The sequence below is a fragment of the Stigmatopora nigra genome, chromosome 15 (genome assembly GCF_051989575.1).
Source record: "Stigmatopora nigra isolate UIUO_SnigA chromosome 15, RoL_Snig_1.1, whole genome shotgun sequence".
In the NCBI taxonomy this organism is placed as follows: domain Eukaryota; kingdom Metazoa; phylum Chordata; class Actinopteri; order Syngnathiformes; family Syngnathidae; genus Stigmatopora; species Stigmatopora nigra.
This window is the reverse complement of record NC_135522.1, coordinates 6,137,512-6,164,229: the sequence shown is the minus strand read 5'-3', so window position 1 is coordinate 6,164,229 and position 26,718 is coordinate 6,137,512. Positions and strand designations below refer to the sequence as shown.

At 41.4% G+C, this 26,718-nt stretch overlaps 1 protein-coding gene across 2 annotated transcripts; it reads right to left on the bottom strand.

The window, feature by feature from the left end:
• Nucleotides 1-770: 770 nt before the first annotated feature.
• Nucleotides 771-26,718, bottom strand: syt3 (synaptotagmin III). Of its 2 annotated transcripts, XM_077734560.1 has the most exons (14): nucleotides 26,647-26,718; nucleotides 24,766-24,883; nucleotides 17,716-17,834; nucleotides 16,734-17,054; nucleotides 13,756-14,145; nucleotides 12,993-13,104; nucleotides 12,689-12,865; nucleotides 10,064-10,190; nucleotides 8,153-8,371; nucleotides 6,921-7,041; nucleotides 5,609-5,780; nucleotides 5,409-5,538; nucleotides 4,774-4,870; nucleotides 771-3,699 (listed from the first exon to the last, which is right to left on the bottom strand). In XM_077734560.1, exons 4-13 carry the CDS (start codon nucleotides 16,882-16,884, stop codon nucleotides 4,778-4,780), a joined length of 1,692 nt encoding a protein of 563 aa, XP_077590686.1. In that variant the 5' UTR covers nucleotides 16,885-17,054; nucleotides 17,716-17,834; nucleotides 24,766-24,883; nucleotides 26,647-26,718; the 3' UTR covers nucleotides 771-3,699; nucleotides 4,774-4,777. The 2 variants fall into 2 exon arrangements, with proteins under 2 accessions (XP_077590686.1, XP_077590685.1); XM_077734559.1 differs by lacking the exons at nucleotides 24,766-24,883; nucleotides 26,647-26,718 and adding an exon at nucleotides 20,683-20,916.

The following is a 26,718-nucleotide window of genomic DNA, read 5'->3' as shown; positions in this document are numbered from 1 at the left end:
TGATAAAGACTGGAAAATACGTGAAATAAATATTAAATAAAAAGTTTAACATGATAAAATGCAAGAGAATGAACACTAAAAACTAAAAGAAGACACTAAAAACACTAAAAAAAAATGCCATATTTGGATTAATTGCAATAGTAGCTTTGCTGCAATAGTTTGTAAACCCCTAAGAAACTTTCTATTAATTTTAATAAGATTTACTGTTTACTCTTGGCAACAGCTAACTTCTTGTCAATGGGGTTAAGATCTATGGCTATAGATTTTGTGGGTCCTCTGCATTCTCAATGGGAGGCGGTTGAGACTTGTTTGTGGTTTGAAATTCAATCTGAATTGGTTTTAGTGGGTCCAATAACATTGAGCATGGACTCAAATGATTCCATAGAGCCCAATGCAAACCTTTATGGAGACGTTTTCCTGAAAATAAAAAATTCATGAGGAGTGAGCAAATTGGTTTGAAGTTGGAACACTTAAGGTTGCCTGAAGAATGGGACATCCATGGCTGTCATTAACTTATACAAAAAATACACACAAAAATTGGCAAACTACAGAAAGAAATATAGAAAATATAATAAGGCTGTGCAAGAAAAAAACAGTGGTTAGTATTATAAGAACCAAGAATTTTGACAAAATAAAAATATAATATAATAAGGATACCTATTGCCATGTTCAATAACAATCATCTTTTCTTTTCTTCTGTGGTTTTCCTCATCTGAATTGTTGCATTCTATACACGCATACTATAAAATAAAACATAAAAAACAGACGCCTCAAGGCTTAATGATACAGATCTTTAATTTCCAATAGCATTGCTTCACTCTTTCTAGACTGAAACAAACACTTCCTGGCTTTAAAAAAAAAAGCGCTTGTGAATAAACCTTTTTTATTTAAAAAAGATCCAAATTCGATATATACGCATCTTAATTCCGACAGAGAGAGAGAGAGAGAGAGAAAACACACATTTCCCCCCCTACGTATCATCATTTGTGATCATTAGTCATATTAGTAACAAGTTCCTCATTTGATATATTTATTTATTGTAGCTCCGAGCGTCGCTTACGTCATTTCGCATCGAGTTGACATCATTCGTGTTAATTGAGAAGCATGCAGACCTCCAATGCGACCATTCACGACAACACAAGACAACCAAGATGGAGAATAGGAAAAGATGCATCATGATAAAAAAAGATGAAATGAGGGATATTCAAATCAAGTGACTGGCCACTGGATAAGTGGGGTCAAAATGAGCTGACAAGAGGAAGTAAAAGGGGCGAAAGGAGGGGAGCCACGGAGCCTCGGGACCGCCGGATCGATAACGTTTCTACTCGGACAAAGCTGATCCATAATCTACAAAACACAGACATTCTTGTTATTTCCCAGATGAGCACATTTGTTCCGAAACGCCCTTTTTTTTAATGTTTTTTGTTGTTGTTGTTGTTGTCATCACCCAGTTTTTTTCGCACAGCACACAAAATAGCCAAATACGATAGAGTTACACGACACCGGTTGAAAGACAGCAGGAAGGACTTAATGACGTGGGGATAAAAACAAAAAAAAGCCTTTACATGGACTGCAATCAGTTTTCCACGCGGACATTGGGCGGGCTTCACACTAGCGTGGCATCTTTTCAACCCCCAACTATCAATGCAGACCACATAGTGGTTTATATATAATATTCCTGCCCCAGTAGGACATATTTTTTGCCTCTAAAACCTATTACACAAGACACTAGACCAGGGTTTCTACCTGATGGGAACTTTGTAGCCCATTCATACTGTACATGCATAATTAAATGCTTTCATTTAGGACAATGGAGCCGCAAAACCAAGATTTTTGCAAGCCATGTGATCAATTGCGTGCATCTAATGCCCTTTTTTCAATTTACTATATCCCCTGCTGTCAAAACAGTGCCTTTAATGGTAGCATATGAGTTAATAGGAAAACGTAATTGCCCCAGAACCAATAGGATGTAACATGGACATGACTAAAAACCAGCAGGAAGCATAAAACAAAGAAAAAGCATCCCAGAAAGAAATGATCCAAAAATTACCAGTAAAATAGACTAAAAATTAACTCTTTACATATTATTGACAGTGTTAAATGTCCAATTCACTTAAACAGTGCTAGACAACCAATCCTGCCTGCCAATTGGAGCAAATAAGTTAATATTTTTTCACAAAAATTAAATGTGTGAGATCTAGTTGACATCCTGGTGATATTTCTTTCATCGCAATGTTTCCGAGTCAAGAGACCATTTGATTTTTTTTGGCTCATCCACTTGATTGAGATGTTTTCTCCTAAAACCTTTTCTCTGACAAGTATGCTCCAAAGCAGTCACTCTGAAGGAATTTCCTTGGAAAAAAAATATAGTCTACCACTCTAAGCCTAGCCTGTCCTCAGAGGGACTCCATTCCTTCTAGCGATTACATGACAGATGGACACTATCATCTCACTAAGTTGCCCCCTAGACATTAAGTTGCTGATAACAAGTGAAGTCAATTTAACTGTCTCTATTGCCAAGGAGTCTCCCAAGTCCACACTAGTCGTGAATCTATGGGATTTATGTGGGAAATCTGCTTTAAAGAGCCCAAGCCAAAACTAAAAAAAAAGTCCTTAAAAATCTATTTAGGAAAACAACTTTGATTGTTTTCCCCCTTGCTTATACCTGAACAAAAACCAACTTTTGAGAAGATTAGATGGTAGTTGCAGTCCTTGTAAAGGGTCACATTTTGGACTCAAACCTCCACAAAAAAAGAAAAAATCAATGTGGAGTCAAAGTAGATAAATCCTGCCTTGTTTTTTTATCATTTCAATGCCAATGCAGTTTGAGTAAATGCCCATATTATGCCATCCGGAGTACGCCCCAATATGGCTCCTTGTGACAATGCAGGACTAGCGGAAAGATGGAAGGAGGACCACTAGGTCAGGGGATGGGGGTGAATGAGCACAGGCCACTGGGACACACAGGCATACACACATACACACAGATACAAAACAACCAGACCCACGGACACGGAAACACGCGGATAAAAGCGACACAGACGTATCACGTCTGTGGCTCGATGACTTGAAATCTCAAAATAAAATTCCTATTTTGGGCAGGGGGTTCTCCATTGAAAAGTCCAACAGTTCACATTTCTGGTAGAAAATGCTCCACCCTAGGAATGTTAAAAGAATAGCCATGAGGACGACGGGAAGCATGAGGAAGACCGACACAAGGTTACACGCTCACGTCTCACACTCAGTCTGTCCCGGTATCCTCTGACATCAATGAAGATGGCGTCGCCTCTCCTTCTTCTGGAGTTTGGCGTCCAATACTTCAGAGGACGGAGAATCCAGAAAGTTCTACCACCTTGTATGTGTATACGGTACATTTTCTTCTCTGAAAGTCTGTACAAAAGTTTTTGGTCCTGCTTCAAGTGACCGCTTAGAATGGCTTATTTTTTTTTTCTAAAGAGTTTATCACTTCACACGCCTCCTAGATCAAATACTACATCAACGTCAACTGCACACGTACAGCAAACCGATTGCATGTTGGTGTGTTTTTTTTTCTTTTTTTTCATCCGTTGACAGATGAGGCAGAAGTGCCGAAACGTCGAGTGTATCTGTGAGCTTCTCTTTGATGGAAAAAGAAGATGTATTCACAGATGAGAGAAGAGGAAAAAGGAAAAAGTCTGGAGGTGGAAAGATTGTGTGGACCTGCAAAAAAAAAAAAAAGAGGAAATGAGGAGAAGATGACGAGAGGAATTAGGCCGCCGACAGTGGGCGCTTGCTTGTACAAGGGAGTGGAAAGAAAAGGTTTTGAGGCATTGCATAAGAACTCAAGAGAACGCCCACTTCTGACAGACTCTTGATCCCGCGCAGGCTTTTATACACTTAACCTCCACTTTAACCAACTCTAATCCAAACAATCCTTCAAACCCATTACTGTAGCGTTAACTAAAGTTTATACCACAATATTCTAAACTGCCAATAACCCAAAGTCATGCAAAATTAATGTTTTTTCTAACCATAACCTAAAATCAAAAGCTTAGACCAAATCATTAGAGCAAGTTAAGTTAAATTAGGTTAGGTTTGGACTTTATTTCATCCCGTATTTGGGAAATTGCTTGATTGCACTAGCAAGACACACAAGACATTGTAGACCTAGGTAAAAAAAACTGGAGCCACACATAAGAAGTCCACAAGGTCGTAGACAGAATGTAATTCATAAACCAAAAACCAAACCCAAATCTCATCCTCCAAAACTGAGACAGCAACTACAATCCGATAACCGTATTTTTCGGACTATAAATTACACCAGCCAAAGAATACACAATGAAGTATTTAGTCGCATTATTGGGAGAGCATTTCTTTTTAAATTTGAAGAGGAGCCATAACATAACAGTTGTACTCATTCTTATAGCCTAAAAAAACCAAGAAATTACGGCATATCTTTAACCAGATCAAATACACCAAACACTTTGTTAACCCTTAAATCACACGAAACCTGTCTTTATTCTCTCATGCAGCTTCTTTCCACAAAACAACATGGCTGCTCAGAAAAACCTTGCATAAGGCACAAAAGATGATATCCAGGTCTCCATTTCAGAGCGCCCAGATATGACAACCTACATTATCAACACGCTTGCTGTCAGTTCCAACTTTCCCACACTTGACCTATCTCACTGCTCACATTCTGCCCCAAAAACACTTACCCGCAGTAAGTGTGATCAAATAGCACACAATGCACACCAAAAAAAAAGACAAAGTGAGAATACTAAAAATACTGACCCATTTAATCGGAATGAGGACTGTCCACCACGATGTGCGGCTTGGACGACGGTGACGCTTCGCCCTTTGTTGACACAAACGTACCGATTGCTTTTTCCTGCCGAGAAGAAAAAAAACAATTCAAATCAAAACTTAGGATAAGTTTGAGGAGTAAAACACTTCAAATATCACCTCAAAAGTGAACACATTACATATCTGTCAACTTTGGCCAATCGCTCCCATTATTAATGATTGCAATTCCCCTTATTAAGTCATAATATTGCGTACAAATGCAACATGGTACATATTTACTCAAATAGGGAACATTTAAAGGTCTACAATTTTCCCCAAAGAGAACAGGGTGGCCAATCTGTCAGTACAGTAAATTCAAGAATCTGTAGATGTCGCTGACAGCTTTACCGTCGGAGTACATTGCTTGCTGACGTGCTATATTTATATATTGAAAAGAGCTGGAGTGACTTTCGCGTATGTTATGCTCCGTACTAAAGCCGAAATTGGGCAGAAGACTACGGTTTTTAAAAAAACAGACTTTTTAAAACATTGTTTCCCATGCAAAAGTTGTTATATGGCATGCACAATGTTAAAAAAATGTGTAAAATATGGGAAAACATATAAGTTGACAGGTATGATATTACCTCCACTAGCTGATGCCAGTGTTCTATTGGCTTGCGTGGATTGGCCAACATGGCGGTCCAGTGCTCCCTACCCGGGCCATCAGCTTCGCTCCCAACACGACACATTCCTATCACCTCATTATGACCGATGCTGACAAGACAAGAGAAAATCAGCCAATCATGACTATTCATGGGCCTGCCTGCTCTGGGACGAAGCTCACCAGTCGTAGTCCATCACAGCGATGACAATGGACACACTCTCGATGTTCTCGTTGGGAATGTCGAACACGAGTGCCTCGTTGTAGGTAGGATTCAGCGTGTTCTTTTTGATGGACGTCTTCCTCTTCTTCAGCCGGCGACCGTCGCAGATCAGTGAGGCCTTCACGTAAGGGTCTGCAGGGAAGAGACAAACGTTTCTGAGAATTAGAGAAATTAATGCGAGGTCACCTTGGAAACAGCGGTGGATAAAAAAGCAGCAGGTTGACTTGCTTTCTTATTTATTCAGCACGACGCTACCCTGGGAAACACACGCCCACATGGCATTTTTTTTTCCACCCTCTGTTTCTCCAGCGTCTTTCTCACACTGTCGGGATCACGCTGGTGATAACACTTGCTATCTCGTTTATTCCGAGAGGGCGCCGCCGCTAACGTTACCGCCGCCACTGATGCTGCTCCCCGAGTGACGAGCAATAAAATAGCTGTCAGTCAAAGATGGCAGAGAACAGGTGCTTTTTCGGGAAGAAAAAAAAATACCAGTCAGAATGTTCATTCTGCTCTAGGGAAGCAAAAAATAGACACGACTTTAAAAGAATAGTGGAAAAACTCTTGTGGATCTAGAACTAGTCATGACTACTTCATCCCATTGATGAAAACTAGTCAAGTCTTTGTCAGTCCATTACCTGGGAAAACCACATTTTTGGTTACTTGAGAAACCAGTCAAGTACGAATTAGTTCTTTATGTATAAAAAGAGTTTTACAGTACATAACTTCCCCATTCGAGAAACTTCAAGTCATATGACTGAATCGGAATGATTATCTTTATTACCAAATATTACCAAGGATTTTTAGGTAATAATTTTGGTGGAAAACGTCACATCAGTCATTTACCTGAGAACCAACTATGTTTTCTTGCATATTGACCACCTTTGCATATAAGCCGTACCCTTAAAATTGCAGTAACATGGTTGCATTTTACGATTTCTCTCATATAAGCCGGCCCCTGATTTCCATTTTTTATGTTCATATTCACAAATTTCATATTCATGGTTTTAATAGGGAGTACAAACATATTACTGAGATGTCAAATCTAATTTATCCACATATAAACCATACCCTTGATTCAGTCATCATGTTTTTTTGTTATAAATTGGATTTTTTTCTTGTTTCTTGTGACTCTTTTGTAAGTTATTTGACGTCTACGTACTTAAAAATTTCACATAGTTCAAAGTGATCGCTAAAATTAAGAACCCAATCAACTTTACCCTTGTTGTTTTAAAGCTTTGATATTCTTTGAGATCAACATAAATCCACTACCTGAGAAACCGGTCAGGTCCATGGCTTTAAGATTGGTCGCCTTGATGACAGTGGCCGTCAGTCGGCCAGCTGTAGGCAGATAACACAGCGAAAAGTTCAGCTCGCCCAGATCGGCCTTCTCCTGCGGATTCAGGGAAAAAGAATAAGGTAGTTAGTAGGTTTCCGGGCGGTTGGGGGAGGTGTCATTGTCAATAAATCATGCGCCAATCTGTCACCGCCAACTGGAGGCGACGGCTCGTTTGTGTTTTTCACGCCTCGCATCCATTGCGGGTCGATACTTCCACTACGAGACTCAAGTTATTTAATAAATGAGATGTCCATGAGTTGTATGAATATTTTACTTGTAATGCACTGTGGTCGTCTTTTGCTTCATCTGTACGCTACGCACGTCTATCATCGATTAGTCGTCCAAACCGACGCGTGGAAGCGTGCATGTTGCTTGTCAATATTAACTTGAAAGAGCATACGAGAATGGCACCTGCGGAGGGTTCAGTGACTTCATGTCAACATCAGATCAATAGTTAATATGTGACTGCGAAATGGGCTTTTTTTTTTTAATTAATGTAGTAGTCAACTTAAAAGACGAGTTGTTAATGAGAGCGTCGGTTTAGAGTGCATGATTATCTTGATATGATTTATCTATTGCAATGTAATCATAAGATTTTTATTTTTTTTAGATTTAAGTTTTGTTAGAGCTTATGTCATTCCTTTTGGTTTCAAGATAGTTAGGTTTGTGCATTTATGTCTATGTTAGTAATAAAAGGTATTTTTTTTGTATTTTGCTTGAGAAATTAGTCAGTTTGAAGTCAATTTTGATATGTAGTTGGCTGTTCTGTAGGGTTTAATTGCAATTCTTGATCTGAGAAACCAATCAAATCCAAGTACTGTATTTTTACGAGTATAAGGTGCACTTAAAAGTCTTAAATTTTCTCCAAAATAATCTAGTGTGCTTGATATATGGAAAAAAAATCAAATGTGTCATTCATTGAGGGTGCGCCTTACAATGCAGTGCGCCTTATAGTTGTGAAAATACGTCAAGTCTTTTTAGTTCTTAAATTGCAATCTTAAATTCGGTGCAAAAAAAATCCTACCATTGGTGGTCTCAACCCAGTTTCCCTAAATAATTGTGACCTAAATAGTTTTGAAATTGACTAGAATCAAAATCAAGTCATGTTTTGAATCATGCTTTTGTTAAATATCAATAAATATAATTACTAATGGTAGTGACTCACCGCTGTGCCTTCAATAATGTCCCGCCACACAGGTTTGTCTCCACTGCCTTCGCTGAAGTCCAGCAGGTTGTCCACTACCACCTGTCCAATCAGGTCATGGCGCGAGAAGCGGTCAAAGTCGTAGACGGAGAAGTGAAGCTTGCGGGAGTGAAGCTCGTTCAGTGGCACGCCAAACTGGAAGGTCTCGTTGAACACTGGGTTCAGCGTCTTTCTGTGCACCTGCAGTGAAAATCCCAACCATTTTAGGACAGATCTCGTATCCTTTTTATCATTCCCCAGTCAACAAATAACCCTGTAAGACCATTTTTTTGTCTATTCACAAGTCTTGTCCACCTGTGACCATTATTTGACCCAATCTTGCTTTTAGTTCTGATCTCGCATTGGCTTTGGTGTTGACCCCATTTTTGTGGTATTTTTGGGAAATTCTCGGTTATCATCTTGAGCAGAACGCTCATTTTTTGCTCGTTTTATTCTAACTGAACTATTTTCTCTTAAACCTTGTCCAGTCTCTCCTCACGCTTGAGAGAGAGCGGACAAACACAATCATAAGGATTGGAAAAATTGCCTCGTTTCCACCAAAGCTATTAATTCCTCTGACACTATCAGATTCTTGCTTATCAGCTTGTCGCGCTGTTATCACGTCTTCGTCATTTTACGTTTCATTTTCTACATTTCGGCCCACCCACCAACCAACTCATACCCTCCACTTCTACCTCAAACAATTGTCCACATATATTATACTACCAGCACACTGGTTGATTAATTACGAGGTCGTAGGCACTGAATTGTCCATGAGAACGATCATTAACCTTTCCGGTCGGCCACAAAGTGCAACATTAAATTCCTCTCACTTTCCTGCAGGGATAAGAGTCTATTAGTTCATGGCTTCCAATTTTCACACTGTTTCCCCAAAAATATGCAATTTTCGACGCAAGAGAGAGCACGTTGACGTCCTTTTGTGCTCTTTGCTGATTCAATTCAATTGATGCATTTGATGAAATGAACACAGACGACGGAGATGCATTGGTTTCCGATGCTCGCTCAGTCGTTTAAATACAACCTGAGAAGATCTGTCACTCCCGCTTAATATTAGTGCCCCATCATCTCCTGTTAGCGGCGTGAGCTAACGGGAAACGGACGGCGATGAGGCAGCCAGTTAAATGACAGCCTGATTCCATTAGTCTCAGTTTTATCGACACACAGTAGCGAATGCACGAGTAATCGAGGTTTCAGTTGTTTTTTTTTGCAGTATAAACAATAGCCGATTAATAAAAGTGACTGTTATTTCTTTGGCAATCCTAAAAAATAGATATTACTGTAAAAATAATCATGTAGAAAGGTTATTTTGATACTTGGGATTTTTCAATCTGAGGATGGATGATGAAAACGGATGAGGGGATTTTATTATGAGATTGTAGGTTGCTGTTTTTAGATTGGATTACATTATATACTTTTATTCATCCCGTATTTGGGAAATTCATTGATAATTTTACATTTTATAATATATGAATGTGAAAAATGTTGCTCTAATAATGCCAAATAATGCCTTCCTTGCCATATTGGCCTGTAATGTTCCTAAACCTTGTTAAAGGTCATGTTGTCGGGTCAAATGTCAATAAAGTTCTATTTACTAAACATTTATATTTAAAAAAATAATCAAAATTGAACTAGATATCACTCAAAACAATTCAAATCCACTGTAACTGTTTTTCATTCTAATCACAAAAATCATACCTCTGGGCCAAATAATTTTTCACATTTTCCCCCATAAACTTTGGCTCTATTTTTAATTTTTTACTACAATAAAAAAAGACCATCAATAGTATGCATGAGCATTGTGGGAAGCACCCAAAAACAGAAAAAGTTCTAATATTTGTCCGAATACCCAGATAAAACCACACAGTGACCTACCTTAGTCTGGAACTTCTTCTTGCGATCCGGCAGCAGGTAAATCTTGACGTAAGGGTCGGAGAATCCGTTGGCGTCCTTGGCGGGCAGATCCAACGCCTTCAGTATCTTCACCACCAGCTGCTCCGTGCTGTCACGCACGCACACACACACACAACGCAAACACACAATGGTGACAATGGTAAATACGCACCTGGGCATCCCATGTACAGAAATAACAAGGTGGGAGGTTGTCGGAGCGACGTCGAACCGGTGTGGCGTCTCACCGGTGTGTGCCTCACGCTATTTAATTATCGGGCAGCCAGTAATCAGGCCTTGTTAGATGGCGTCTGTGCTCGTTAGTCAGCGTGTCGCCACTTTATTAGACGCGCACTGTGAACTTTGGGCCACAAATTCCCTGTACCAGTTTGCCGCGCGACCGATCAACACGCGCTTTACTTCCCATTAATACAATTACAAGCTATATAATGCAATTGTGGTTAGAGTTGACGCAGATGAAAGCAGATGCTTAGAGAACAAAGTTAGATGATATTATTAAGTAGAAATGCATTATTTCCAAAAAACACATATATTTTATAATTTTACAGAAAAAAATTCAACTAAATAAACTTTGTTGGCCAATTACCCAATTCTCAAAATGGACTTAAATGCCAATCCTCCCTTTTTAAAGGAATTAGCCATCTTTTTGCTGTCAATTCTACTATTTATTTATTAAAGGCATTATTCAGGAAACATAATATCCTTTAATTTGTGGAATGAAACAATACTTTTTTCAGATAATTAAGTGCACAGTGATATATTCCAACCACTAAATTTGAATTATGAACGCTCAATATTACTTTGAGATACAAGATTTTGACCGAACTGATTTTTTTGCTGATTTTTTAAGTCAGTAATCTAGCAGCAGCAAGAAAATAAATCAGGGTGACATGTACATGCATTGCTAAACATCAGAAAAAAAACATTTTGAAATGTACTTGTGTTTTTATAGTTATGGCACTTCCGTAACACAAATAATGGCAATGCTTTTTTCATACCATACTATGACATAGTCGTATTCTGCATTCCATTTAGAATCTGACCTTATATTTAAGTCCCAAGCCTGCCTGCCAAATATTAGAAAGTCCTCTTAGCGTGATGTAGTGCTGCTGACAAAATGGGCATTTTTTTTCTTCTAAAAACAAGCTCAGGGTGGGATATTGGTGGCGCGGTAGTAGCGGGCCGGCAAAGACGACGACACGTTAAAGCATTGCGATGGCGCTGCAAAGTGCTGATGGTCAGAAAAGTAAAAGGCGCCACATGAATTATAAATGGCCAGTCGCTCTAAAGCGCAACAACACTTGCGCGCACAAACAAGCGTGGCGGCGGGATGGCCTAATGATGAAAAGCGTTCATGCGGCACATTTATGAGGACCCCAGATGATTTATGATATGACGCTCTTCAAATGTGGGATGGTGAAGAACGTGTGTGTATTTGCATGTTGTTATTGCGCCATCACAACAAGGCTTGGCGTCACCACAACAAAAAAATCATTTTGCAAGCTTTTCTGTCCAGAAAAAAAAGGAGTCATTTGGCAGGCTTTTGAAATTTAACACATCAATGAGAGGAAACAGAAATTGTGGCTTGGTTTGTCTTTTATGCCAACATGTGATTTTGGTAGGGCTCAAATGGGAAATTGGCCTTTCTTGGTTGTTTTTATGACTATTTTGAGGAATGCAAACACATTTTCTGTGAATATGCATTCCTAGTCTGGACCGATTATCCTCACAAGTGTCATGGAGGGTGCTGGAGCCCAGTTAACTTTGGGCACTAGGTGGATGGACACTCTGATTGGTTCACAGCCAATTGCAGGGGATAGACAACCAATCATGCTCACACTTATACACTTATAGAAATTTAGGGTGTTCAATCAGCCTATCCTGTGTGTTTTTGGGATGGAGGAGAAAACCGGAGTACCCGGAGAATACCCACATAGCGACGAACATCCAAAATCCACAAAGGAAGGTCCAAATTTGGGATTGAAGCCTCTATATTCATGAAAAAGTTGTAGTACTTTATTTAATTTCTATTAATAGTTTTAAGAAGCATATTTTCATTTTTGGGAGAGAAAAAGTAAACCGTAACTTTTTGTGTAGGGGTAACCGTTTACATATTTTAAGGAAAACGTTGATATTTGAACAAAAATTAAGTCATATTTTTCAAAACAGGCAATTTCTTGTTCAAATTGTTACCATTTTGAGAGTTGATTTTCTAAGAAAAGAAAAAAACCCCTGTTTTTCCAGTAAATAAATTCATATATATGTATAATACATTTAACTATTATTTTCAAGGATACTTTCACCTAAGAATAAAATATTTATGCCTTTTTTTGCAATGTCAAGCTATTGTTTTTATACGGTTGGATGCTTTTTTTTGTGTAGAAAAGGACAGCAAGTTTGCTGAAGGTGAAAGCGACCTTGGGGACGTTTTGGGAGGAATCGAGGCTGTTTTGAAGGCTACGGGCGGGTGAGTGGAACGTCAATAAGGCTCAGCGCAGACACTGACTCAGCATCTTCCCACCAACTTGGCCTCCCCCCCCCATCATGTGCGTGTGTGCGTGCGTGCGTGGGCGATGCGGGGTCTCTCACTTGAAGGCGTAACGCAGCAGGAAGCTGATCTTGCCGCAGGCTTCGCCCTGCTTGCCGTCGCCTTGGTCGCCTTTAGGTCGGTACAGCTCCGGTTTGATTTGGCCGATGCTGGTCACTTGCTCCTTTTCTTCGCCGTGGAAGTCGGGACTGGACAGCTGGTGAGTCATGGGTTTGGGCCTGAAACAGACACAAAAAAAGATACATTCAAGTAGGTAGATGGATGAATGGATGGAGTATCCTATAGAAAGTCATGAAATCGATATTTGCTGTTAAGGGTGATGTCATTGAATGGAGGCAAACTGACCGGGGGGTGACCTGCTGCTGGGAAACGGCGTTGGGTAGGTCTTTATGGGGATGGGCGCCGCCTCCTTCCGAGTTGGGCACATCTGGAGATGTTTGGCTCAGCTTCAGCGTTCCTGAAACAAAACAAAACAGATTTTTTTACTTGGAGTGTAATGGAATAAATATAATCATTCATTTTTTGGATCATTTAATCTCACAGGGGTTCTTGGGCCTATATTTACATGTATACAGTTTTTTTCAGGTGTAAAATTCTTTTACATATATATAAAATGTTATTTTCAATTAATATATTCATTTAATAAGCACAGATATTTCAAAGAGTTCAGTGGTATTTTGCCCCTTGACATAAAAACACTCCTAAAATATGATTCTGTCAAAAATTATATTATAAATCTACAAATTTTCTTAATGATCTCTCTTTCGGGGGGCGGTAAGCATCAGTTGCATCCCCTCCCCCAACAAGACTAGAGACGCCAGTGCAGTGCAGGCTATTTATAGCAGACGCGCACTTTACATTGCTGTGTACTGTACACTCACAGGACACATTATTAGGGAATGGTCAGATGGGCTCATCAAATGGGCTCATCTGGTGTTCCGGTTTGCTTTTTCTAAGCCATTTTTTTTGGGATGCTTTTACAAACGGACACAGAAAAATATGCCGCTAGCCATAGTCACAGAAATAAGCGGTATGATTTCGTTAAAGGGCGAACATCGTTTTTTTTAGGGGACAAAAGATGCACAGTAAGAGTAAAAATGGGTCTCACCAGCATTGTTGGGATACGAGTCCATGTCCAAGTAGGAGGGCTCCTGGGTTTCATGCGGACCCCCCACCACACCACCAATGGCAGGGCCCTCGCCCCTCTCTAGGCCACCCAGGTCGGAAAAGTGTGGGTGATGCTGGCCCAGCGACGGGTAGAGCGAGGAGGACGATTGTCCTTCCTTCCTTTGGAGCAATGGCGGAAGGAAGGAGGAGCCCGGAGCGACGCCCGGCACCCCGGCGCTCCCCGGCAGGAGCCCCGAGGTCAGGCTCAGGCCGCCGCCCTCCTTGTCTCGCCACGGCAGCCAACATAGCTTCCACGACACGAAGAGCGAGACCGACAGCAAAACGATGCCGCAGAAGGTCACGATCACCGACAGCAGGCTCACCGAGATCTCTGAAAAAAAAAAAAACACATGCGATGCATTTGCTTGAATGTACATACAATTCATTTTCCACATAATGTATTTTCATGAGGGCCATGGGGGTGCTAGAGCCTATCCCCAACCAACTATGGGTGGACACCCTGAATTAGAAGCCAGCCAATTGCAGTTCACAAGGAGACAGACCACCATTCAAACTCATACTCATACCCAGTGGCAATTTAGAGTGTTCAACCAGCGTATCGTGCATGTTTTTGCAATGTGGGACAAAACCAAAGTACCCGGAGAAAACCCACACAAACACACAAACACCTGGGATTGAACTCTACATCTCAGAACTGTGAGACCGACTCGCCAACCACCGATCCAATGCGTTTTGTCACATTAAAGTTGGGTTTCCTTGACAACTACCAGGAGTATTTCACCCTCATGCGGCACAAACACTTGCTCGCTCACCTGAAATTCACTAGGCCGGACACACACTTAGCGTGCACACCGCCTCGCCGCGGAAACATGCAACGCAAGCACAAATAGCCTCCTCTCAGAATGAAAGCCAAACCTTGCACTGCCAAATTGAGAAATCAACAGCACAACCTCAACACCAGCTTCTACGCAGGCTAGAATTTTGGACACTTGGCCGAATTTTCCAGATACGATTTTCCGATGGCTGGGAAGAAGTCACGTGACGCTCAACACGTGGCTTCCCATCCGACTGAAAAGAAATCAAAGATGGAACCTTTTTCAATGTCACCTTTTGTCAGGCCAAGACATTCAATCACTCAAAAGGCAGAATTGTGAGCCTGAAAAGCGTGGAAAAAAAAACGCTGGCACTTTTCCCGTCGTGCCCTCCGCCTGCCCAGCCTCCAGTGAATTATTCATCACTCGGTGTATGTCATTAATCAGCGCTCGTTCTTCACTGATATGATTGCCAAGAAGGAGGGGGCCAGGAGATATGGGGGAGGGCGTTTTCATTTCTCTCTGGCCTTCTTTAGCCTCGCCACAGGGTCAAAATATTAAAAAAAACGGCACTCAGGAAAATAGCACAAGGAGGGAGAAGGTTGTTGTTGAGCGCTTCCTATCGTTTCCTGCTTTTCATTCATCCCGAGGAAGTCGATGCACGCGAGCCGGCGCGTGTGAAGGAGAGCCGAGAGAAAACAAGCTGACGGTGATTTAGGACCGAGGCCAGTTACGGCCATGAGAATGCTTCATGTATCGATTGGATGAGGAGAAGAAAAAAAAGGAGAAGTAGAGAGTGGGTGGTTAGAATGGGCAAGTGTTACGAATGCTCTAACGGGACTAAAACAGTGAGTGGAGATGAGACACTGGGAAAAAAAGACAATTTGAAGAAAAAAAATCAAAGAATTGAGGAAAAAACATTAAATAAATACAAAAACGCTTAAAGGAAGAAAAACAAATTGTCAAATAAACAATCTGAAAAAAAGGATCAATGAAAATAGATATAATTAGAAGCCATAGCCAAAAAAAAAACCTGACGAAAACAAACCAAAAATGCAAAAACCATGACAAAACAAACCAAAAATGCAAAAACCATGACAAAACAAGCCACAGGCACAAATAACAGTTCTCAGCTATAAAGTCAAACTATGCGTTGGTGGTCATACAGCGTGTCAGTGACTAATGTATTTTATTTCTGGTGCCCCGCCATTCCAACACTTCCTGACAATCACATTCCTTAGTGACCGCCCGCCAAAACGCAAGCAAAACCTTTCAACCGTCGGCTCTCCGAGGACTTTTCGATCCGCTTGGGAGCTCGCTATCTTTTGACACGAAAGCCACGGGCCGCGCCGTGACATTTTCAATGCAAATCTCCTGAGGCTTCGACCGGCCCGGGCCGATTCTATACGGTGGCGCTACTAATCTGCACAAGAGACACGCACCGACAACCGTTGAGTTCTGGTCTCTTGGCGCGCTCCTAAAACAAACTAGACACGGCAATGAATATTTCATGCATTGGCGTGATTAAGCGTCTTATGTGAGCGTCAGACACGATTGTGTTTGAACAAGAACGAGATAATACCGGACAAACATTCTTAAATCCTTTGAATACACACTTCGTAAGCGCAGTCACGCAGTGGTACGAGTCACTTCAGGTCAGTTTGGTATGTCACAAATTCCTTATTTACCCCAAATAGTAGGGTTTGGTATGGTTCACATTTCTCAGTGTACATTGCACACAGTCTATTAAAATAACGGTGTCAACCGAGTATATCGAGTGGTTTTACCTGAGTACATATATAGATTTCAGTATGTAATAGTGGTTTTTGTTTATATTGATTTATTTTATTGCTAATGTAACTCTCCAGTCCAATCTGAAGACCACATACTTAAGGTCTTGACTGTGAAAAGTCAAGGTCTTGTCTCAATTTTGGACTAGATGTTGAGGTGGACTATAGAGATAGCTAAAAACCTCCCATTTCAAATGCATTGGACAGCAAAAACCATCCAAAGCAGCCATTGAGTTAATTCATGATGAAGAATACTAAGATATCAGCATCCTAGTTTTTAAACTGTCCTTCACATTAGTTTAACCAGTTTCTATGGAGTGATAAGATCTGGTTACGATTTGGTCGGCTTTCCTTACCTGCATCCATCTGTCTGTTGCGTCCCCTGAGCAGGTAACTGAACTCCTGACAGAGTTCACTCTGGCTGTAGCCATGTGGCGAGTTGAAACAAAGCTCCTCCACCAGCATCAATGCCTTCTTGCACAGGTCTTCATCCCAGTCGCCCGACATCCTCCAATCCGCATTGCACTCTTGCCCGCACTCGGCCAATCGCGCCGCCCGCGCCCCCTCTCCGGAAGTTGTGCAGAAAAGGGTATCGGCCCGTGAACGTCAGGGCCGGATCACGCAGACTGGAACGACGGGCCCATGAAGGACTGACGGATGGCCTCGATTTACCACCACTGGAAGGCAAAATAACATAGCATGTCTACTTGAGAATTCTATGGAAAGTTCTATTGTACTGCTTGAATAAAAATATGCTCAGTTGACTTGTTAAGAAGTTTTACTGGACTTCCAGGATATTCTAATGGGATGCTGAACTTGAGTTTTATGAGAAAATTCAACCAAATCCCTCGATGAGGTTTCTGCAGGGTCAAGTTCCGCTACAATACTTTGCAGGGAAGTTCTGCTCAGAAGCCAGAATCTATTAACAGGTCCTTTGGAGAATTCTATTTCGATTTTATACTAAGGATAGTCGGGGATCTGTTTCGGTATCTGATAGTAGGATTTTCTATTGTGAAGTTCTCCTGGAATGAAGTGGATTGGCAAAAACATTGTATTGTATGCTTTTACTAGGATATTTTACTTGAATACTGTACCAAAATGTCTAAGTTTGATTGTGATGCTATTCTTGGACATTGTACTTGGAATTCCTGACAGTATTTAGCATGTTCCACCGGTGAATTATACAATAATGTGGAAAGTTCTGCTCTAAGAAAGTTTTATCCAGAAAACCACAAACTTTTAATGATGTTTTATAACAGGAGTGGATGAGGAAGGTCTACCAGATAGTTTTACTGAATTTTTATTGAGATTTGTGTTTGTCTACAGTGTGTTTCTAACCTTTAACATGTTGCCACGTTGCTAAAGAGCAAAAGAAGTAACAGGCTTTTGACTCCTGAGGCCAAAACTCTTCAGCCAATCAGCACCAACTTCCTGGAAGTATTCTTTCCTGACATCACCTGAAATCACAGAATTAAAAAAAAAACAATCAGTTTGAATTCATCATTGGTGGCCATTGATGTCCAATGCGTTTGGAATGAGGGGCCTGGCACTGATTGTCTATCGGAGTCAATGTAGTGTCCAATACGGCAGTGGGGGAGAATCAATCACAGGAAAAATAGCGGTAGCGAACCAGGACCATCGATCGGTGGATCGCTGGTTGTCGTCCAGGGAGACGTTGCTCTTTTTGAGTAGCGGCTGGCCAGCAGAGCGTTCGTCAATTAATGCATCGAGAAACGGTGCCGCTGGATTCGAGCGACTGTCACATCGGAATTGGCCATCTATTTAAGGAAGGTGCACTTAACTCTATTTTTTTTCTGACCGCCACAGCAGGCTGTGGATTTTAAAATTGGTGTAAAAACGATTTTAAAAAAGCACTGTCCACATCCAATATTGCAAACACGTAGCTCCGCCCCAGTTAATCTCTCTGAGTCACTTTTAAATGAGGACGCCTCAGTATGAGCAATGGCTGTCTGGCTGTGAAGAAATGCCAACCTGAGGGTGGAAAGCAGAGTTGGGGGGGTTGGACAGACGTTGTTCATATATACACTCGGGTCACTTCAGTTCAATTGAAAACATCATCTTAAAAATATCTGAAAGTATAAATACAAAAACCTAGTTTTCTTCTACTAGTTTCTACCAGCCCACATTTTTATGGAACTGTTTTGTTGGGATCTGGAATGAGCATCTTCTGTTTTGAATCTTGGAGAAAATTCATTTAAAACTGATGGGTTAGTTAAGAAAACCTGGTAGGAATGTTTATTGAGGCCCACAGGACCTTCTCGTATTGGATCTCGCAAGTCTCATCTTGGTCTGGAGACCACATTGAGTGTCTCGATCTGGGTTTTAGATCACAAACATTTAGGTTGGAGTCGGAAAGTCTTGGTCTAGGCCCTTGAACACAAGACTTTGTACAAAATAATTTTACTGGCGCCAAATATTATTCAATTCATTTTCAAGACTATTAGTGGTTTTTGTGGACTTCTCCGCCCACCTGTGTTGTGGGAAATCCATTTCAGCACTGGGAACGATGCACCATAAACAGCTCGTCATCTTTACAGCCTCCCGATTTGTGCCCAGTAATGACGGACGGGGCAGGGTCGTTAAAAATAAGAGCCAGTGCTCGTTAATGATTCATCGGAGGTCGACGGCTGAACTTTCAGCTTCAGATGCCGTCCTAGCCAAACTCGCCATACCAGCGAGTACGATTTCCCTTTTTTTGCGGCGTAATGACGCGTCGACCTTGTCTGGCGGTATTGTCGCAACAAGGCGGCCCGCTGAGGGGGATCGATGGCGAGCGGCGCGCCAGTCAATGGAGCGTCCTCGGGTGGTTTTGTGTTGCCGCACGTAGACGAAAAAGGCTGCCTTATCCCGTCGTCATGGAAATGCTTGGCTTCCGGAAGCAATGGCCCAGTTCTTTAGCTCTTGTTTAGAGAATTTGAGAAAACTAACTGGATGCTCACATCTCCTTTAAAAGAGGTCCAACACATTTGATCACAGAGGTTTGGCCGTGGTCATTCATCACAAAGGATTGGACGCCTCCCGCTATGGTAGGGGAGGAATTGAACAAACATTGGTTGAGTTGGGGAATGGCATGATTAGGATGGTGGACTTTCTTTCTTGGGGATTATCTATCAAACTGAATACAAATAAAACAACTCAAACCCAACCTATCAGAACATTTATCAAGAATTATTTTCAGACTGACCAGACTGACAACATAATGGAATCTTTCTCCATTTTGGCTCAGTATTTAGGAATGGAATGGTGGATTGTAGAACCCACTTTAACTAAGGAATGACACTTTGGTCATAAATGAACACAAGACTGATTAAGATAAAAAATAAAGGACTTCTTTTTCAAAGCCAAGATAAAATCTCAGATTATTTCCAGGATCCACCTGCCTCTTTTACCATCACGCGATCTTGGGCACCACTGAAAAAATAATATCCCTACAACGCTGTTTAATACCCCAAGGCAGCGGCATTAAACCCAAACAAAGCATCCATGGCATGCACACTGAATAAAACATGCCGTTGCTCCAGCAAAGAATGTTACGAATCAATACGATTCGCCTGGTATCACCTTGAAGGTCTATTGTTGACATAGACACAGCATTCATCTTTTTTTGGTGGACAAGCGACAACATACAGCTCTTTGTTTGCAAAGCGCCAAGCACTCGGGGCGACTCAACCGGAGGACGTGGACTCATTTATCAGCACCCAGGCGGGCTGAGCCATCCCTTCTGCTTAATGGGATGCTTCTGCTTTCGATTGCTTCTGTCTGACCCCCCCTTCCCTCCGGCTTTTTTTTTTTTTGCTACACAAACAGGCCCATTTTCTACTTGGACGGACGGGATGCACGATAGAGGTCACGACTTTTACCTCCGACTCGTTTCAGGATGGCGTTTGCCATAAGAACACTGCTTTCATACACTATCTCTTATTGAGGGATTACATAGTACACAATAGCTGCCATATTCTGCTGGATCATATTTTGTTTTCATTTTTTTTTTGTGGTGGTCTATCGGACAGGCTCCCCCCATCGCCACTCGCACGAATCGCATTCGGTGGTCAAGGTAAAGGGGCGTGGACCCACGGGAGCTGCAAGCAGTGGAGAAACGACCGTCCACGAGTACGCGCACGCAGAAGGCAGGTTGATTACACGAGTGCGCGCTTCCCTCCATCACCACAACGGTCGCCTTCTCAAAAAAAAAAAAAAAAACACGTCGATACATGAGCGAACGACTAAAGTTACAGCGTGTTTGCACGTGCGGCGTGTGCCAGGCAGTGATGCACGAGTGCCTACCGTCAAATGTCGTCGCTTGCCGTGGCGTCAAGTAAAACGCCTCCTCGAGACGAAAGGAGCATCTCCAGTGGTTTGTTTGTTTGTTTGTTTTCCCTTCCAATATTCGTTGATTTAATCGAGCCGGGACAATCTGACGTGGAAGGAGCGAAATGGAGCAAATGATGGCAGCCCTCCTTGTTCGCCCTTAATATTCCTCCTCCTCCTCCTCCTCCTCATCCTCCTCCTCCTCCTCCTTCCTTGGTGGATGCTCGCTCTCAGCTTCCCGCCCTGTGCTCGGAATACTAATTCCCTGCCTCTCTCACTCTCTCTCTCCTCGACTAAAGACACACTGATGTATGGGAGGTGTTTCTATGCGTGTGTGCGTGGGGGTAATGGCCCCTCTCAGCCAGAGGGGACGTGTGAGTGTGCGGCACCCCCGTAAAGCGCCGTATCTGTGCTATTCCAGCTGTGATGAGGTTGCCACCACAGTCTCCAAAGTGCTAGCGACTGCCGGATGCTTCTCGGGATATGTGTTGAAGGTGGTGTGATAATCATCATTTATCGGTATTGCTATCACGTTGCGGCAAGTCTTGGGTTATTGATAGCGTGTTGATATTCGCAACAATGTCGCCGTCATATCGCAATTCATCGTGTATTGGGTATTTTGATATGGGAAATATCACCATTATTTTGGGTTATTGACATGAGTAAGGTAGTGTTTCCCTAAACATTGTGTCGTGGGAAATGAATTGCAAAGAAGTCATGCGTTATGGTTTTCCAAGAGAAAAATTGGACTATTATGAGATTCAAATTTAGATCCTCACAGTTTTATGGGTCGTGGGTTCGATCTGAGGGTCGGTAGTCACTGTATGGAGTTTGCATGTTCTCCCAGGGCTTGCGTGGGTTCTAACTGGTTTGGACGAAGAGCTCAAATATATGCAGGGTAAGATGGTTGGAAAATCTATATTGGGTGGGAAACAGGGCCGAATTTTAGGGGGTGTCGGAGGGCTTGGTTTTAGGGTGTATTGGGGGCGAGGAGAATATGAAACTAATGTAAAATAAGGTTCAAATAAGGCAATATTTTTGTGTTTCATTTCTAAAATATTACAATTAAAGGCTTTGTTTACATTTGTTCTGCCATTGGCATAAACATTGAGATTTATCACGATGCGTACAATAATGATAAGTATCGTGATTGAAATGGTACCTTGCGATTTGTGCAGTTTTTGTGACGATTGGTCTCATGACACAGCATTATCGCACAAGGTCAATGCTGATATCATCTTGGTGCTGGTATAATTAAGGCATACATTTTATGATTAAAACACAATTTACATAATTGGTACAGCAATGACAATCAATTACAGCTGTCATCATCACAGAAAATACTAGAATGTCGATAGTTAATATTTTGGTTTCCTTTATAAGACCACAATTATTTTAATCTGGACGCAACTGACGTCAACATTGCTTAATTAATCGCGATAACACGATACTGACAATATTCTGACATTCTGTCACGATTATCATGATGCATTAAATAATGTGATATGGTATCTTGACACAGCAACCATGGGCTGCCTGCCATCCAAGCTAAAACGACGAAACCTCAGCGCCAAACTTGTAATTCTTGGTGACAATGACGAAGCGACGCAGGCGGTCGGCCACGATTGCATTTTTTCCCGTTAACTCGGCAACATCTGGCCGAGGCTAACAAGGCCCGGGGAGCGAATTTGTCGCCCCAAACCGGTGGGGCCTTCGCCGGTTGCCGTTACGTCTGCTTTCCTGGAGAGAATCGGATTTGATTTGTTGATCAGGCGCTGAGGAAAATGTAATTGGAATGTCAGCGAGATGTCTGTCTCCGTAACAAACGGCATCCATCAGGAAGAATCTCATCAGCGTTATCAGACAAAGTGATTAGACGGTTCAGGGCTATGGCGGAGGGGGTGCATTTCTGTGGGACGTGAATACAAAAGGGGTACGCCAGGCCTGTCGCCCAATAATTTTATACGTGCCAAGAAAGCGTGGTATTTACCCCTGAAGATGCTCTGCCACTATCGTCCATTCTTGTGTACACAATGTAGATTTGCATGTATAAATTAGGCACTATCAAATAGCTAAGTGAGGGTAATTTGCTAAAATGCATTAATGAATGTAAATAGTGCAAAAACACGAAGAGAAATAAAAAAATAGATCCTTAGAAGGCATCGATAACTAAGCAAGCCCTCCGAGATTAGCGTTCATTTGGCGAAACGTCTCATTTATTTCCTTCTGACTGACGGTTTGCTTCTGACAAGCTGTCGGGTCAACTTGACAACTTGTCGCTCAATTTGTAAACAAGAAATCTGTTGTCCACACCCAGGGACTTGAAATTTGGCAGGAAAATTTGCCATAAAAATGAACCAAAAAGTCTTGGCAGTCTTGCTTATCTAAAATTCCCCAGAAAATTCTTGGTTAAACATGAAATTTGATAGAGAAGGGTGTTTTTAAAAAGGCATATGTGGGAGATATATCCCCTAGGAATAAATCCAATTTATCCTCTAGTCCCAGTTTACAGCATGAATTTGGCTAGAGGTTCTATCATGAGCAGACTCCAAAAAAAAAAGGTGCTCGAAGGAATACTGGCATTTTGCCATATTGGTTTTGGTTTAGTTTTGCTTTTGCTGTGTGTATTTGACCCCCTGCAGTGTTGGGTCACCATTGTCTGCTAATTGTGGTGGCAAAGCTGTGACCTACGCCGAGTGTCAAAACACACACTGAGAAACACAACACAAACAGCAGGAAAGGAGAAGGAGGACTCTGGTGATGAGGAAGAGGAATGGAGACTAAAGTATTGAAACACCTACATGCAGGTCATTTTTAAATTGTAGAATTTCAGTATTTTTAAATCCAATCTGATTAAATGTGATCTTTCTCCTGATTTTCTAGACGTTCTTGCAGTCACCAGACATTTATATATAATTTATATATGTATTTTTACATATCTACTGTTAAGCAATTACAATTATTCATCATAGTCCATAGTTAACTTCCAATTAATCAAATAATTTTTTCGCATTTTAAATGCAAAAACAATTTTCCCCACCCTCTCTCCAACAAAAGAAAGTGTTAAGATTTCAATTGAAAAATTCCCATCCTTTAACTTTTCTAAAGCGGCCCTTAGAGATAAAAACACATTTTTAGCCACTCCAGCTCTACAAATTTTCCACCAGTGGACAATTAAAACAGCAAATCTGCAAAAGCAAACCAAAAACTATAATAATGAGGTCAAAACAAAAAGCCTGCCGATTCTCATACTACATAATAAAACGCCATCAACTTCAGCTGCTTAACCATCAATAAGAATGATGATAAGTTCATGATATAGAGACCATTCTTAGATACTCAGTGCCAATGACGGAGATAGACGACCAATCAATACATGGAGACTAGTAGGGGATGGTTGCAGCACAGTTCCTGGAGGCCTCTCATCTCTTAAGAGGAGCCTCCTTCACACAATCAGCGTGGACCCTCTCATTCCTCTTTTTCATGTATACGTGATGGCCGGTTGCCATGACAACCGCCTCCTCATCCTCTCTCTCTCTCTCTCTCTTTTTCTCATCGCCTCCCGCTTCCGTTTCACTTGGAGCGTCTGTCGCGACTCCCCCGTCAGCCGTCACTCACTTTTCATGCCTTTTTATACACCCCACTCGTTTCCGCCCCAGGGGAGAAAGAAAAAAAACCCCAAAGAGTCATCTTTCTACTGAAATAACGCATACAAAATGTAGCACGCAAGAACAGATTGGTTGCTGTCAACATATTTTCCTTACACATCACAAACAATTGTTTTATAACATATATATTTTTTAAAGTGTCAAAATTTACCTATTTGTCGATCCCCAAATCTTTCCATTAAACCACGTTTAGTTTCAAAAACACCCACAAAAAATGGTTCTAATAAAATATGGTGGTATATTACAACAACAAGGAAAAAATCATATTCATATTTAACTCAACCCACAAATAAATGGAAATAAATGATAATTAATGAGGATCCACAAAATTAATAGGCATGGGCTCTTATTGACTTTGCCACATGCAAAAAATAAAATAATAATTGCTTACCCTCTATACGTTGTTGCAGTGGTTCTTTTTTCTGACTTAAGTGCGGGCAGTATGGGATCAATTCCCCCTCGTTGCTGGGTGATTGTGAGTGGAGCTGAGCTCCAGCACCCCCACAACCCTAGTGAGGATAAACAGAAAATTAATGAATAAATCTTTGCTTTACAATTGTAATTATCTTTAGTTAGGATTAGGGTTTGTCTATATCTGTCAATTCCAATTGCAACTAGATTAAAGATTATCTTCAATCCAAGATGGCTAAATCCCTTAATTCCAATGACAATATGAATTACCCCTAGGTATGAGTATGAGTGTGAATGGTCTTATGTCTCCTCGTGCCCTGCGATTGGCTGTTAGCCGCTTCAGAAAATAAATGAATGAATGTTTTCCTGTCTGTATTCTTGTTGTTGTTGGGGCTGACCTTCATGTTCTAGTTAATGTTATTTCCAATAGTTCTTGCTCTGGTGTGCTGCAGTTCTTGTTCCAAGAGTTGCCATTAGTATCGCTGATGGCGATACATGTCCACGTGGAAGGGTTGGCAGGCAGCTTTCAAATAATGACTGTGATTGCTATTGTTCGCCTGCTTTTCTTGTTCCTGCCGTTGTTGAATTTGCTCAACTACGCAGTAAGAAGACAAGCACTTTAAGAAAGCTGGCTGCACTTTTGCTCTGGCCACGCCAGCAAAGCACTTTGCCTTGCGAGAGCAATGAAAGGCCACCGGGTTGCTCCCAAACAGATTAAATTGAGACAGGGGAGGTGTAGGGTTGTAGCTGAGAAAGCCTAGCTCATGAGAAAAATGCTTGTGTGTAAAGGCTCCGAGGGGGTAGGTGGGGGGTCTTTTTTTTTTATATGCTGAATATGGAGACACTGGCAAATGCCAGCGGACGTTTCTAGTGTAGCTCGGATGTAGCTCCAATCTGCAAAGAAATGGGGAATCCGTAGGATAGGTGTTATGTGATTGGCTAATGAGTAGTGATGAGATGGCAGCCTATTAACTGAGGGCAATAGACTGTGACCAGGAAATGGAAAAAGATGTAAACGACTTGGGAATCGTGCTTGACAATGTTGTTAACATGCCGAGATGCTGATGTGGCCATGCGTCGTGTTTGTGTGTGTGTCGGTGTGTGTTGCTCTAATAAGCGCGCCGCATGACCATCTGGCTGCCGGATGCTAGAGTGACAGTTAACATTTTTGCTGCCATAGTATTGTTTTAGTCATTATTATCAATTTTGGGATTTTAGCGTCATTCAATGGATGGCCAAGGGTGACCTTTGACCCCTAGAATTTACTTCCCAACCTACTGGTTATTTATACAGTCTACTGTATATTTTAATAACTGTACTGTTTGGAGTGAGCCCACATTAAATCGCTGTAAAACAATAAATATAAACATAATAAACCACCATATAACAGTAGGACTTTTCACTAAGGGATAGAAAACAGGTGATATAAATCATCATTTGAAAAATTATGGTTTTAAGTATTTAGGGATCCAAATGTGGCATTTTATAAACATCTAATATTGGAGAAAATTATGTTTAGAGACCCCCAAAAAATGACACTGCTGACAAGTCCAGCCATTTTGTGAAAATCATCTCTAGCTGAACATGATCAAGGCTTTGTGTGTATATTAAATTCTTTCAAATAGTTTTCTACAGGCCAGTTTAAAGTGTAAAAACGTTTTTTTTGTGAACCTAACATATCAAGTGTCCACATGAAAAAATTCCCCACTGTCTTCATTTGGTGTTTTTCAAATAAACGATTTATCCAGCGTGTCATAATTCGGCCTTGACGGTCCTTTTCACTTGATTGCCTTTGCACTTATTTTCTCTCGCCTTGATGCTTCCTGTACTTGACAGCATGGGTGCAAACACATTCCCTCACCTGGAACGGTGCAGTCATTCCCTATCCTGCCTTGCTTCAGTGGACAGAACTCTTCATGTGCGCGCCTTGGGC